Source organism: Pteropus medius, unplaced genomic scaffold, assembly GCF_902729225.1.
Source record: "Pteropus medius unplaced genomic scaffold, Ma_sr-lr_union100, whole genome shotgun sequence".
Taxonomy (NCBI): domain Eukaryota; kingdom Metazoa; phylum Chordata; class Mammalia; order Chiroptera; family Pteropodidae; genus Pteropus; species Pteropus medius.
Window position 1 is genome coordinate 43,003,940 of NW_024354875.1, and position 16,205 is coordinate 43,020,144.

At 34.5% G+C, this 16,205-nt stretch overlaps 1 protein-coding gene and 1 pseudogene across 4 annotated transcripts in view; one reads left to right on the plus strand and one right to left on the minus strand.

Moving 5' to 3' along the window:
- Window positions 1–11,115, minus strand: part of MFN1 (mitofusin 1) — a 29,431-nt gene extending 18,316 nt beyond the window's left edge. The window contains exons 1-7 of one of the 4 annotated variants that reach the window (XM_039855727.1): window positions 10,996–11,115; window positions 9,821–9,936; window positions 7,575–7,710; window positions 6,032–6,194; window positions 3,739–3,863; window positions 2,230–2,338; window positions 729–836 (exon numbers count right to left, since the gene is read on the minus strand). In XM_039855727.1, coding sequence (XP_039711661.1) covers window positions 729–836; window positions 2,230–2,338; window positions 3,739–3,863; window positions 6,032–6,194; window positions 7,575–7,710; window positions 9,821–9,932 — 753 coding nt within the window. In that variant the 5' untranslated portion in view covers window positions 9,933–9,936; window positions 10,996–11,115. Of the gene's footprint in view, window positions 1–728; window positions 837–2,229; window positions 2,339–3,738; window positions 3,864–6,031; window positions 6,195–7,574; window positions 7,711–9,820; window positions 9,940–10,691; window positions 10,826–10,995 lie in introns of those variants that run through there. The other 3 variants (XM_039855726.1, XM_039855729.1, XM_039855730.1) reach the window with 3 other exon arrangements.
- Window positions 11,116–14,885: 3,770 nt separating this feature from the next.
- LOC120597339 (uncharacterized) lies at window positions 14,886–15,004 on the plus strand (annotated as a pseudogene).
- The last annotated feature ends 1,201 nt before the right edge of the window (window positions 15,005–16,205 follow it).

A 16,205-nucleotide genomic window follows, 5' to 3' on the forward strand; every position in this document is an offset into this window, starting at 1 on the left:
AAAAATATATACTATGTGCACTAAAAAGACTTATATAAGAATATGCACAGCACCATTATTCATAATAACTAAATACAAGAAATTTACCCATATGCCCATCACTAACAATATGAATCAATCAACTGTAGTTAATCACAGGATGAAATACTGTACAGCAATGAGAATGAACTTTAACTATGCAAAACAGTATGGATGTATATCGCAAATGTAATGTTGGGCAAAGGAAACATGATACAAAAAGTAAATAAGATATGATTCCACTACATAAAGTTGAATAACTGAAAAAATTAACCTAAGGTGTAAGAAGACATGATAAGTGGTTATCCCTGGGAGGGAGAACAGAGAATGGAGAGAGCAGGTGGATCCTGGGATGCTGGGAATGTTCTGCTTTTTGATGTGGATCCTGATAAAGGTGTGTTAAATTAGTAAAATTCACTGAGCTGGACAATTATGATTTGTACACTTTTTGTTATACTTCAATAAAAAATTAAAACAAACAAAAATGAAGTGTCAAGAACTAAAATGAATAAATAGTACTTTTATAATACAATTTTCCTTCAAAGTAGCTTAATATTCATCTCTACCCCATACTGACTTTAGATTCTATAATTATATTCTTTTCTCAAGTAAGAGAATAGCTGCTTACAATGTTCTGGTCTATAGGTAGTTTTCTCAGATAACAATGTACATGACTATATTTCAAAACTTAAGGGAAAAAAATAACTTACATCTTCCATATATTCTGGCTCTGATGCGGAGGCATCCCAACGATTATTCAGAATGAAAATATTAGGCTTGGAAAGTCGCTCATTTACCTTGTGAAAAAAGTGTTTTTCCTGAAAAACATCAAATGCCCAACAGTATGTTCATATTTAAAAGCTATTTTTTTTTGTATTTTTATATATAACTGAAGCTTTATTTTAATCTAAAAATTTGAACCATTTAGATAACAGTGATTAATACCCATTGATAAGGTATCTCAAAGCACTCTGACATTAAGCTTTTCAAAGAGGAGAAAATAAAAATACAAGGGAAAAGTAAAGAGTTTCCTGCTCCTGCCATGAATCTTTTTTTGAAATTCAATTTAAAGAATATTTTACCATCTCTGCTAAATGCAGGAACTGCTAGATATGACAGTCTATATTTTCAAAAAGCTACCTCTAATCTTTTTTAAGATTTAGACTAAGTAAATTAATAATAATCTAAGACACACATCCTAATAAACAACAGAGGAAGGTATATGCCATAAATACTATAAATAAATGCTGGAACTATTCGAAGGAAGGAGACACCATATCTAGTTGAAATTATGAAAAGCTCCATAAATAAGGAAGTGGTGACAAAGATGGGCTTGAAAGTAGTGATAATAAGGTTTTCTGATAAGATAAAAAGTTAGGAGGGGGGAATTGTGGGCAAAGAACAGCATAAACAAAGGCACCAAAGTCAGAATATATCAAAATTTATCCAACACCCAAATAATGGAGTTATTCTAACACAGATTTTAAATATTTATCTATTATATCATCAGGTTATGAAAACAACTGTCAGTGTTGTTGCAGGAGCCTGGTCTAGATATAGATTGGGCCACTGGGCCATATAAACTCTAATAACACAGCGACCAGAGAGTACACAAATGGCCGGATACCACTTCTCAAAAGAGAAGTCTTGCTGGCAACACCTAAGTTATAGTGGTATCCACCCATTTCAATGTTTTGGATGAATAACAATTTTTAAAAGTCATAGTTTTAGATATTAGATTATCTAAAATCTGGAGGGTTTAATTGGGATGAGTCTGGCTATAGACATTCCAGATAAATAGTCTTCTAAGTTTGATAGCAGTTTAGAGTTTAGACAGGTAAAGCTGGAGAAAGTTGACAAAACTCAAAACAGAAAACGCTTGCCTGCCAGAAGGGATGTGAGGTGGTTAGTGTTTAAACGTTATTCAAGAGACTTAAGTCAGCATCCTAACAATTTTGGTGCCCACTCCTGAAACAGGTAAATAACCACAGTAAACGTTAACAGAACAGATGTATTTTTGAACTCCAAAATTCACTAGAAGCTATTGCCATCAAATCCTGGGGACACTCGAGACCAAAACCAGCCCCTCCACTCCCATGGAACCACAAACTCCCTCATTTACCCTTGATATTAGAAATTCTTCCTGATCTAAGGTTTGAATTTCCCTCACTTTTCCTACCACTCAAACAATATAACATGATTAAATCTTACCGTGTTCATTAGTGTTGATTCGGAGTTTGCAACCAAAACAAAGACATCAGCATCTAAGCAAAACGTATCAATCCAGCTATCTAGCTCTGTAGTGACATCTGTACCTGGACTAATGGAAATGAAATAAAAATTACGTTTTTTAAAAAGAAAATGTGGATTATAGAAAGACAACTTTTCAAACTTTTATAAACTGTTTAAAGTCTAAAGGACAGAATTTTTACCAATCATCAGTATGAAGCCTAGGAGATTTACTTTCTCACCTATAAGAGAGCAGCTGTGGTAAGTTGAGGGTGTATGCTTTATATAATTCTATATATTTATTCTGCTGATAAGAACCTATCCAGTTGACAGCAAATGCTAAAAAAATTTATTTACTAAAGACAAATAACCTCATGTTTTTTAGGAAACAAATAACATGGTTGATATTTTAATCTTTAAAATTTTTATGCTTTGGAAGACTAAAAAATAAGTACAAAACACCCAAACTAGGCTAATACATAATCAAAATGAAGGTACAAGCAGCTATGTCCAGCAGTACAGCTCAGAGAAGACTAAGTGTTTATAAGCATAAGTAATGAAAAATAAAACATCACCTGCTAGACATAACCTTAATATACAATTTTTACTATTAAAATTATAGTGCAACTATCTATAGGTTGGCCTGATGTATCCTGTGACAAGTTGGCAAACTGACAGGTTGGTGTCATGGATACAACCTGGCCATGAAATAAAGCAAAATTAATTTGCTATTATTACTACATTTAAACCAAATAGTTTTATTTCACAAGCAGTTTCTCTCAACTGAGCTATCTCTGATTACTTGAAACACTCTCCAATTAAATGGAGAGCCCATCGACAAAAACAAAATGGTTTCCCATAGGACACTGAAATTTTAACTAAAGAAAACAGAACACATTAAAATTTAAAAAAACTCTGTTCAACTGCCTTTTTTGGTTAATGACATTGCTTAACAAGTATACATTATCATTTTATTAAGTATCAGTGTAGTAGGATGATTTAAAATATATATAATAAATGCAGATTAATCAGAAGAGTTGGGGAAAAAAATCGAAGAGTACTCGATTAATTCTTGAACGATGCAAAGCTATAAGAATTGGCCAGCAAAGTTATTTTGGGAAACTCGCTCTCAAGAATGAATTCATTCCTACTTTAAAAAATGAACTATTTAGAATTATTTATCTAGGTATCTAGAATTAGAAAATCTCTAAGGTCCAGTCACTTACACAAACTACAAAGTTAGTCTAGGTAAACAAACAAGAAAAAAAAAGTGGCCATTCTCAAAATTTCTTTTAATAGAAAAAAATTGGCACTCTTATAATATCATTAAAATACAAAAACCAATATCTTATCTGTTGGTTAACAATCTTGCAAATGAGAGCAAAGCAGCAATTGAACATTTAAAATCTTAATGTGCATACTAAATGCAAGCAGCATTATTCTATTAAATATACCTTCATAGGAGAAAATGCAATTCATATGTAATTTTACCTGTCCACTAAAACCAGATCATCTCTCAAGAGGGCACATTTTGCCTTTGGCCAAAACACATGCACGAGAGAGCCAGCTTTCAAGTCTTTGTCCATATGAAGGGCATGGGCCAGCTGATTAACTGTCTAAAGCATGAGGAAGAGAAAAAAACAAAACTTTACTTGTAATAAAATTAAATAAAAATTTTAAATACTAGATTGGTACAATATTTATTTTTGCAAAACATACAAAAGTAGAACTTCAAATAATTTGAAATAAAACCACCTGAGAAATCTTTAAAGATTTAAACTCTGAGTTTTAAAATTACCGAGTAGGAAAAAATATTGGTACATTTTACACAGTTTACTCATACAAATTCTGCAAAAATAGGGCTATAAACATTCTAAATGCCCCTCAAAATAAAACTGTGGCAATAGAGTCTTATGCAATCCTAGAAATTGATATTTTATGTAGGAAAAGAAATTTATAATATATCAAGAGGAAAAAAAAGCAAATCAGAAAATAGCACGATATAAAATGATTTTGTTTCAAAAATATGAAGAAACACAAATTTAACTTTATACCAAAGTAATTCCACTGGTTTTGGGAAGTGGTTTTGAGAGCTTTTCTTTTTGTCTATTTGTACTTTCTGACTCTTCTAAAAAGAACGTGCATTGCTTAGTAAAAAAAAAAAAGAACAGAAGAATCATCATTAATCAAGGAAAAGGCATCAGCACGCATACCCTCTACGGTTCATCTGTGGTCTGTATCAAATTTTAAAGAGAAACATCTATTTTCAGATGAGCACGATAGTCCTGGATCAGGGTTGAAATAAATCTCCATAGTGACAATGTTAGGTAGTTTTTTTCTTTTCTGCTTGCTTTCATAAACCTTTTGATAGAATTATAAACCTGTACTAAAATCTTGTTGCCTCACCTATAAAATTAAGATAATTAAATTAAACTATCTGACCGAACTGTGGTAAGTATTTAGAACTGTGCCTGGTACATACCAAGTATCCAATAAAGTACTAGCTATTATTGTTGCATTTCTTTTACTAAGTAAACTATCAGAGCACAAGACTCAAAATCTATTTACACCTTTAAGTAAACAAATTTAAATTTGGAGTAGAGGAGTGAAGTAAAAGGGCAAGAAGGAAGAGGACTGAAAGTACAGAGCACCAATCAGAAAAAATGAATGATCTCTTTAAAAATATCATAGCACACTTAACTTTGAGGATCTAAAGCACAGGTCGAATTCTGATTTGCTAAAAATCTTGATTACATAATATGTGATTTCTTCATTTGTATGGGTTAAAAGTTTGAAAAATATTTTCATATACACCATCTTATTTATTCCCCACTACTGATCTGAAAAGTATTACACAGATCATTACCTGATCTAGAAACAGTAAACTCACAACACAAAAACCAGACCCATGAATTCACCTACATTTTACCAAAAACTAAAATGGCATGGAACTTCAAACACTGAATCTTTGCATTTGTGGGAAAGAAGACTTAAAAGAAAGTAACCATAGTCAGTGCTTTTACCAGCTGCTTTCATTCCAGTCGACATCTTATATACAATTTTTTTCTGTGTGTCTGAAATCTAGTGGCACTGAATTCCTTAAGAAATTTATGACAGATGAAGAACTGCTATTGGCCCTTATCTGATAAAGCTATATTATTTATTCATAAATATGTTTACTAAATATTCTGAAGATAATTTCTAAAGGCACAGATATTTCAAAAACAAATTCTAAGGGCTCGAATTTTTAATTTTTATATTAGTTGCAGGTATACAGTACATTGGCTAGACAGTACAGTTTATGAAGTGATCCCCTCAATTATTCTAGCACCCATTACAATACACACAGCCATTACAATACTATTGACTATATTCCCTAGCTGTATTCTATGTCCCTATGACTATTTTGTAACTACTAATTTGTACTTCTTCATCCTTTTTTTAAACAAAGTTTTCTTTAAAAAGACAGTATTTAAGATTAAATAGCAATGACGCACTTCAATAATGTTCTTTTCATTGGGAACATTATTTTTAAAACTTAATAAGCTTACAACTCTAATTTACTTATATTTTAAGTTAAGGACAGGGTTTCTTCACCCAGTAATTTAGCTCTGAAGCAAAAGAATTTTAGAGAACTAAAAATATTAGTGATGGTTTTAAAAGCTATAAATAGATACATTAATAGTTCCTCCATCCCCAGAAATGCAGATATCTTATAAAATAGTTTTTTAAGAACACAAGCATTGTTTCAGATACATTATGTTGCTAAGGTCATATATAATACCTTTACACTCTTTTTTTCATCTGATCCTTCTGTCATAAGATAGGCTTTATCTCCATCAGTTCCTTCAACACTTAGTAAGCAATTCGTTGTATGGCCAATCCCACTAGGGAGAACTTTATCCCACAACATTGCATTGATAACAGAGCTCTTTCCACTGCTTGTCCTGAAGAATGAATATACAAAATGTAACATGAAAAACAAAACGTAACAGTAAATACTTTGTTCCTCCACTGGGTCTAAGACTGACTTTTCTAGAATTCAAATTTTGTTAAAATTTCATCAGATTATATTTTTCATGAGAGTTGACAATTTGATTTACACAAATATTAGCAATGTACATCCCAGAAAAATAAAGTACCAGAAAGCAAATTCTACCTTTTCCATAAAGCTATCCTTGCCTTTTCTAACTTTATTTCTTATGGCAATTTGAAATCACAGCCCCAAATTCTATGACACTTGACCCAACATAAGATGTGGTCTAATGACCCATCTCCTTAAATCTGGGCTGAACCTTTTTCACATGCAGTTAAATACCTATTTCTCTTTCTCCAGTAGGACAACTGAGTCATCACCTCTCCAGGAGGCCTCTTCCCTCCCACTCCTACTCCACACAAATCTGAGGTAGGGCCTCTTTAATAGACCTACCTCACCCTAGACTGTTAGGCCCTGAATGTATGGTCAAGTGAGAAAAACTGACAATAAAAACAAACAAAACAGAGCTCTGTGAAAATGTTTTAAAGCCATAAACAGGGTGCTTCAGTAGAGAATAACTAAGAAAGAATACTTTAGATAGAGTGATAAGGGAAAGTTTCTGAGGTAGTAACATTTAGGATGAGATCTGAAGACTAAGAAGAAGCAAGACATAGACAGAACAAGGTAAAGAGAATTCTAGGCATAAGAAATTGCAAGTGCTAAAGCCCTAGGATGAAAAATAGCTTAGAAGGCCTATGAGGTTAGTTCAGTGAGTAAACAAATGCCTCCATTGGTACATAGCACACAATACTTAAGCAACCAAGTATGGGCCTAAGTATTGTCTTTGCATTCCTGGTGCCTAACAGACTACATGGTACATAGGTAGTTAACAAATGAGCCTTAAAGATATATAGAAGCTGTGGCAGAGATCACTCTATCACAGTAGATGGTTACATAACGAATGGTGCCTCCTATTCTCTCCCCGGGAATCATGAGGCTGAGAATTTTTTTGCAAGACACACCTGATAATCAGCAGAAGCTTAAAGAAGTCACAAATTATATATATCATAAGCTGTATTTCCACTCTTATAATTGGCTAAGAAGCCAATTCTTAGAGATGAGCATCCTTAAAAATAAAAACTTTATGACTGACCTTCATAAAGTTTCATTTTATACTGGGAGCTAAAATGAACAAATTCCCTTACATGCTAATAGCTTTAACAATTAACACAGGCAGAAACTATTGCAGAGAAAATATCACTTACTGAAACATCAGAAACAAAGATGGGGATATGACCAAGAGAAGCTGATTTCTGGAAACTACTCTTGAGAAGAAATAATACAGGTTTACCTGCCAAAAAAGGCCACTTTCATGTGTCTCCGAGACAGCACCTCACCAATGATGGAAAGCTTGTTTTTATACCCCTGTATTTCCACCAGATCATCCTCAGTAGCTATTTGATCAAGTTCTGGATTCCTGTATGTTGCTATGAAATTGAAATGGTATCAGAAAAAATGATATAAACAAATATTAAGTTAATTATACAATAGAATACCTAAGATATGCACATATTTTTGTTTTGTTCTATATTAATATGCCATTTGAAAAGTAACAATACCCATTGTATCTGAATATCTGATAAAATGTGAATGCCTCCTTGCAATGGGTCATAAGAATGCTGCCCAAAAAATTAAAAATTATTAAGAATTATAGGGGCCCAGTTAAAAAAGGTGTCTATTATTCACCTTGGCCTCAAAAATACAAAATATCCAACTAAGACAAAAATGTATTTCTGAACAGAAAAATCAGAACCTACTATTCATCAATTATTGTCCCCATCCTGACTGGATCTTCAAATCTTGAGCTGACAACAGGGATCCACGTGGTAAGAAAGAATCAAGTCTAAACAGGCACCCCCAAGAAATAAAAATATGGGTCAAGGTCTACAAGCTAGGTCAGACTTTGCTACCTTATCGCTTCTTGTCTGCTTCCCACAGGGATGGAGCAAAACAGCTCATTTCACATAAAAAAGAATTGCAGATTGAATCCCACCCCCTAGCTCCAATCTCCCTTCCTCCAAGTATAGAGATAAGTGGAAAAAAGCCTGGGTTTGAAAAGTAAAAATGCCTTTCAGTTTTGTTTCTATTTCAGGAATACACATGCTAACAGTTTTATATTTATCATCTCATTTTGCACATAAAAACATGGAAATTCATTTGACTATCTGAATAGTCCCAATGAGAGACAAACACTGATACAGTTTACCCAGTGCTCATCTAATTCAACTTACACTTTACATATCTCATTATACTTTTCAAGTGCATTAATAAAATATGTGAAATTTGGTGAAGATTGCTTAAATATCATTACATTCAGCTTTTTCATTTTATTCTTGCTCTTCCATGATCTTCCTAATTTATTTGCTTTGTCTTTTTTACAATATTTTTTTCTGAGGTTCTAGAACCAGCAGAATCAAATTCAGAATCTAAAGCTGCTATTTACTAGTTCCTAGCATAATGCTCAATTTGTAACTGGCTCGCTATACATAAAATATTACATTTAACTTCATTTTCACTTATCAACTCTTTTATAATAACATACTATTCAAAGTCACTGTGCCAGTTCAAGTTCTTTCCAAATTGGAAACATAATCTATACCAGTACTTTCTTTTCTCATTCCAGCAAAACTTGAATTGTGTCTGATTTGGTGACAGACATACCATAATAAGGCATGATCGCTACCCATAAGGAAGTCAAAATCAGGCGAGGGAGGGTTAGGATGGGCAAGGGAAAAAGTTTAATTCTACCAACCTACCAAATGTTTCCCCACTGTCACTAGAGAAGTTTACAGAATCCCTTCCTTTTCATTGTACCCTTGAAGGTCATGTAATCTTAAGAATCAGAAAAAGTTTTCAATAGTTATCTCTAAAGCAGTATTTCCTGTTTAGACATTCCTTACCACCTTTGTTTGAATGGTTACAGTCATTTTACAAAAACTTTTACCCTTTTTCCACAGCATCCCAGCCTCATTTGAGAGAATAAGACAGGTCTGAGATCTTGGCTTAACTGCTGAGTTGGGGAGGAGATAAGTATAATCGTTAAACATGGGCTGCCAGATTTTTAGTCTGGGCATTTACTAGCTGTTTGATTTTGGGAAAGTTGCTTGACTTTTCTGAATCTTGGTTTTTTTTTTATCTTTAAAATGAGAGTAATTAAAATTGCGCCTCAGTGTTGATATGAAGATTCAATGGGTATTAATGTTACCGAAATGAGTTAAGAAATAATATAATTCAAATTAAATTTATCCAATTTAATTATAATTAAATTAATTTATATTATGTATAATGAATATAAAATGAGTTGTTAATAAAGTGCTTAGAATAGCGCCTCACATACAAGCACTTATTTCTTAGTTGTCATTAATATCATTTAATGTTCCTCCTCTGGAGGGCAGAAATGAGTTTTATTTGTAATGTCATCTCTAATATATATGTAACACAATGCCCTATATATGTGTTCAGTAACTAAGGTTAAAAGAATAATGCACATTTGTATATTTTCAACAGTAATTACTTTAAAAATTTAGACAAACTAACCTTCAACAAAATATGATCCTTCAGTAACAAAATCCAGTAACTGGTCGAAGATTGCAGTAATTGCCTTCTTAGCCAGCACAAAGCGCTTCAGTGGAGAAGCAGTTTCTGCCATTATGCTACTAGGAGGAAAAATGAAGTTAGACGTGCACAAATTAAACTGGATCACAAACACCTGCAAATTAAAAACACTTGGCAGCGATACTGATTAACTCCTCAATGAAAAATTAAACTACCAAAACTCTTTGAGATAATTGCTTTTTGGGGAGAACTGTTTTAGTCAGACTTCTTTTGAGTGGCATTCCACTAAAATAAGTGAACTCCATTGGCCAAAATCTTGGTTGCAATTTCTACTTTATTTCCTTTTGGTGAAGATGAAACTAACTGAAGCTAACTTTGACATGTGACCCTTAAGTATATCACGGAACAAGATTAGTGAGATGAAGCCAAGTTCACAAACAGTAAGTTATTAAGTTTCTCCACCTGGAGCTCTGTGAGTGGAGGTGGATACATAGAGTGAAGAAATAAAATTCCAAGATCGTAATTCAATACTGACGTTTAGAAAGAAGAAATTCTCATCACAACAAATAAGTCAAGGCTTAAATCGAGCACTGTTGTTTCCAGCCAAAGTACCAAGAACTACAAGAAATGGAAGTTTAGCAAAAAAATTTTTCAGGCAGCTTTTCATGAAAAAGACACCAAGCAAAAATGTTTAAACAACAGTCCAACCCTGGTGTGTATGTGAAGAATGCAGCTAAGTGGCCATAAGGAAGGCTGAGCATTCCAGAGGATCAAGAACCCACTGAACGAAGAAGCTACATGGGAAAGGCAGGGTGACGGCAACGACCCGGTTCAGCCGGTAAGAACCACATACCTTGAGGAAAGGCCTTCCACACCTCCCACACCGGGCACGAGAGCCCTGCTGGCAGAGCGGGGGCCAGCCCCCACCACCGCCCCGCGTGCGCCGGACCGGGCTCCCCACGCCCCGGGTTCCGGCCTCGCGGGATCCGCGGGCCGGAGCCCCCGCAGGCCCAGCTCGTTCGCTCCTTTCCCGCAGGACCGCGGCGGCGCCTCGTCACAGAACACTCGGCGCACGACTCCCCAATCCAGGCCCTGGCCGCCTGAAGGTCACCTCGAGAGAAGTAAAACGGCCAGCGGCCAAGACAGAGGGCACTCACAAGGTCCTAGTTCCGACTTGTCACCCAGCAAATGCAGTTCAGCCACAGCCCTCAGGCCGCCTCATCCTCTTAAGGGAGGATGGGGCGGGGGAAAGAAGTAGCAGGAGTGCCAAAAAGGTGGCCACTTCCGTTCTGTTGCCCTACGCGATTTTGTTTGGCTCTGTTGCCGGAAGTGCACCTATGTCGAGCGCCATTTTTGTTAAGGGCCGAAGGCAAGGCTTGTGGGCAGGGAATGGTACAGAGCAATGGTTTGCTGTTCACCCCCCAGCCGCCCAGCTTCTGTTTTCCCCCCTCTCTTCTCTCTTCAGTGTTTCTAAAGCTCTGACCAGCCTAGTCATAGGTAGCGGCCAACGGCTAGTTTAGTCAAGGAATGCTAAAAGGAGGTGGGGTGAGGCGGGCTTGGGGCTACGGGACAAGAGGGATTCTTGCTTGTTGGGCCAACAGCATAATGGAAAACCTTTTGACCTCTCCACTACTCTCTTTTCTATGCAGTTGGCTTTCTGGGCTTGGAGCACAGCCGTGAGTGAGTGAGTGAGTGTGTGTGTGTGTGTGTGTGTGTGTGTGTGTGTGTGTTGAATTAAAGGTGAGACTTAGGAAATTGATGTGTCCTTGCCTAGTGCTTCTCAAAATTTTTACTTGGGAATCACCTGGGGATCTTGTTAAACTGCAAATTCTGATTCATTGGGCTAGAGGTGAGGCCTGAGAGTGTGAATTTCTAACATTCTTGAGGCGCTGCTGCTGCTGCCGGTCTGTACATGGTTCAACACAACGTCCCGGGGATTTTTTCTAGAGCTGGCAAGTGAGATGGCAGTTTTGCAAGTGATGCCACTTCATCTTCATGAGCCTCAGGTACTTCATCTATACAATTGGAGTACTAATAATACCTACCTTATGGGTTCTTGTGAAAATTAAACAGGTTAATAGCATGTAAAGTGCTTAAAACAGTGCTGTGCATATAATAAGTCTGATAAATATTGTTCTGTTAGAATAGGTGAATATCAAAAGCAAATGCAGTAAATCAGATCATTTCAGACTTTGCTTACACTCTGGAGAAGAAAAAATGGCAACAGGATAGACTATCTGAAGGAAAAAGTAGAAGACTGAGCCACACAGGGTGGTCCTTTCTGAGGAAGTAATATTAACTTACTTTTCCCAGGAAGCCAATCCTTGGAATAACTGGAGGAAGAGTGCCCAAATTAGGGGGACACAGAGAAGTCTACAGGTCCACAGGAAAGAGAGTGGTATGGTTGATGAAAAGAAAAGAGGCCAGTATGTCTGGATGAAGTGAGGGAAAAGGAGATTGGGGGAAATAAGTTTAGAAAGGAAGGTGTAAAATTATATAGGCCAAGATCAGAAGTTTACATTTTATTCTAAGTGCAATATCTTTCTGTTTTAAGCTTGTGGAGTAATATCTGATTTATATTTTAAAAGGTTACTTTGGTTGATTTGTGGGTTCTGGATTATACAGAGAGTCCACACGATGTTAATTAAAGGACCCAATTCATTGATGGAATTAGAGGCATTCCATTAAAAAAATGGCTTTTAACATTAGCAATATACTTAATGCTCTAGACATAATTGCGAAATAAGCTGGAATCATTTAACTTCACTGTATTTTATGTTTTTTAATCCCATATCTCCTCTCCCCACTCTCTCCACACCATAGACAAAAAAACACATACATAAACACAGTATGTTAATCATTTCTGCTAGGAATCTTTGGAATTGTGATCTATCAAAAGTTGTCTGTTTATCTAAAAACTTCACATTATGATGCAAATGATCAAGAGCAGTCTCATACTCTGCTGGCAGGATAGTTTCAGTGTGTATCAGGGTTTATAGGGTAAGAAATTTATTGCAAGGAATTGGGATATGTGATTGTGAGGAAAATCCAAAATATGTACAGCAAGCCATCAGTAAGGACAGAATGGGAATTCTTGGGCAAGAGCTGCAGTTTATGACAGCATTCCTTTTCAGGAACACCTTAGTTCTACTCTTAAAGCCTTTTAACTGAATGGATTAGCCCACCCAGATTACCTTTACATAAAGTCAACTGACTAGATTTTAATGACAAATAATTTCCCAGCAACACCTAGATTAGTGTTTGGTTGAATAACCGGGTACTTATACAGTCTCCAAGCTGACACATTGTTATGAGCTATTTGGCAAAAAGATTAAAAATTTATAATGTGAAGGCTTTTTCACCCAGCAATCCTAGGAAAAGAAACATGTGGACAGATATTAGCTATAAATATACAATAAAATAAATATATTCAAAAATACAAATATATAATAATCAAAATATTATTTAAAAATCATGAAAAATTGGAAACAATCCAAGTGTTCTTCTATAGGAGATGGGTTGAATAAATTATGGTACATGCACAGGATGGAATATGACATACTTATTAAAGTTTGTTTTAAAAATATACTTAACATAGAGAAATGTTCACCATATTACCACAGTATATAAAAATGTTTGTAAATCATATGTAATACATAAATTTTACATCTGGATGGTGATGTGATTTTTCCTTTATACTTGCCTGTTTTCACATTTTCTGCATTGAGCCTGTATATAATGAGAAAAATGTAATATATTATGTTTTTAATTCTTAATAAAACATAAATAACACTAATAACAATCCTAACTGATAAGCACTATAATTTACAAGGGTGTTAAGGCATTTAGCAAAAAGAAATGAAATTTTAAGGATGAATTTCAAGCATCGACCAGCATTTAGAGGGTGAAAGCATTCACCACCCTTGAGATATTCATATGTTTGTTCAACAAATATGTATTGAAGAAATATTTTAATGGAAAACTGCAGACCTTGAAATCTGAAGTCCTCAGTCTAAATCTAGGCTATGCCACTTAATAGCTATATGGAACCCTTAACCACTCAAATCAGTTTTGAGCATAGAGGATGTCAAAGGGATCTTTTACTTTATTTATATTGTCTGAATTTTTAAAATCATGATGGATCCCTTTATTAGTTCTGTAAATAATAATTACATGTTTAGTATAATTAGTATACTTTAAAACAAAGGTGACATTGCATGTTATAAATTATAAAAATAAATGTTTTAGTATAATAAGTAATAAGAATTTAATCCACTGGTTTTCTTTTTTGTGGAACAGACTCATAGGCAAAAACCAGCAGAGTAAACATAAAGAAGAAAAAAATTAAAATATAAAAGGTGAAACAAAGAGATTACAAAAACAAATTTAATTATTCAAAAAATTATAAATTTGACATAAGGCTGTCATATCTGTTACTGAATGTCAAAAATGAGGGGAGACATGAACCAAAGGGGAAATAACTCTAGATATATAATATGATAAATGCTAATACATTTGAAAACATATCAAGTGTAAGATTTCTGGGAAACCATCAAATACCAAAGTTTGCCCAAGATAAAAAGAAAACTTGAATAAACCAATAAGCATTCAAAAATTAAAATGGCAATTTCCCATATTAAAAAAGCCAGGCGTAGATGATTTTCAAGGTAACTTTTTACCAAATCTTTAAAGAAAAGATTACTCTTATGCAGGTCTTTTGCTGAGTATAGAACAGGAGAAGAAACACCCCAATTTATAAGACTGGAATAACCTTGACACCACACTGGATAGAAGGTATAAGTAAAGAAAATCACACTTATGAATCTAAAGGCAAACATCTATGAAATATTAGCTAACTGCATCCAACATTATATTCAAAAAATTTTTGTCAAGTTTTCCTAGGGATAGAAAAATAACATCAGAAAATCATCCAGTGTAATTTATAATAGTAGACTAAAGGAGAAAACACATGTTTATTTCAATAGATGCGGAAATAGTCATTGCTAATGTTTTTACCTACATATAATATAGTTCTTAGAAAACTAAGGTCTATGGCCATGCCACCCTGAACATGCTTGATCTCGTCTGATCTTGGAAGCTAAGCAGGGTCAGACCTGGTTAGTACTTGGATGGGAGACCACCTAGAAATACCGGGTGCTGTAGGTGTGAAAAGAAAAGAAAACTAAGAAACTTGATAAAGGCCACCTACAAAAACCTGCATTAAATGTACTTCTTGGGGAAACTTTAGGAGTCTTACATCCAAGACAAGGAACAAAAAAGCAATGCCGGCTATTGCTACTTCTGCTTATTATAAGTACTGACAAATTCTGTACATTAAAAATTGAACAAAGACCCTATTAGAACTAAGACTAAAACCTTACAAGGTTTCCATATACAAAACCCAATGTTTAAAAAATCAGAAGCCTTCCTATATACCTGTAATAACCAATTAGAAAATAAGCATGTCAAAGCAACCAAAACTGTAAAAAACTAAGAATTTACTTAAAACTGCATATGACCTTTATGAAAAAATTAAAAAGAACATTAAAAAGAAACCTTAGTAAATGGAGAAATATACAATATTTACAAAAGGAAAGATTTTAATGTAATTCCAACAAGACTCTAGATGGAATTGGAACTAATTCTGAATTGACAAGGAAGGAAAAGTCACCAAAAGCTAAAGCAGTTCTCAAAAAGAAGAGCGGAGAGAACAAATTCACACTTCTGATATTAGCACAAATTACAAAGCCATAATAGTTAAAGCATGTTCTTACTGTTAAAGCATGTGATACTGTTGCAGGAACGAACAAAAGAATATAAGGAATACAGATACAGCCCATGAAGAGTTGATACATTGTGAAATTGGTATCATGAATCACTGGGGGAAGATGCATTATCTAACAAATAATACTGGGGAAATTGGCTCACTTGAATGAATAAAAATAAAACTTGAATCATAGCTGCACATAAAGAAACCCAGACGTAAGCATGAAGGGTACGACCAGAAAATTATTAGGAGAAAATGTAGAAAAATAATTTTCTGACATTAGAGAAGATTCTGTAAATAAGATGCAGAAAGCACAACCTGTAAAGGGAAAATATGATCTAGCTACATTAAAGATTTCTGTTCAACAAAAGACGTCAGTAACAGGTGGATGACATTTTTTTTGCAGCGTATGTAGTTAACAAAGACCAATACTTAAAATTTATAAAAAAACTTCTGAAAATTAACCAGAAAACCCAGTAGAAAAATGAACAAAGGATATAGAAAGGCATTTCACAAAGTGAAAAACCAAAGTGATTCATAAGCATATTAAGATATTTTCAACCTTGTTAGTAATCAAATAATGCAAATTTAAACTATAAC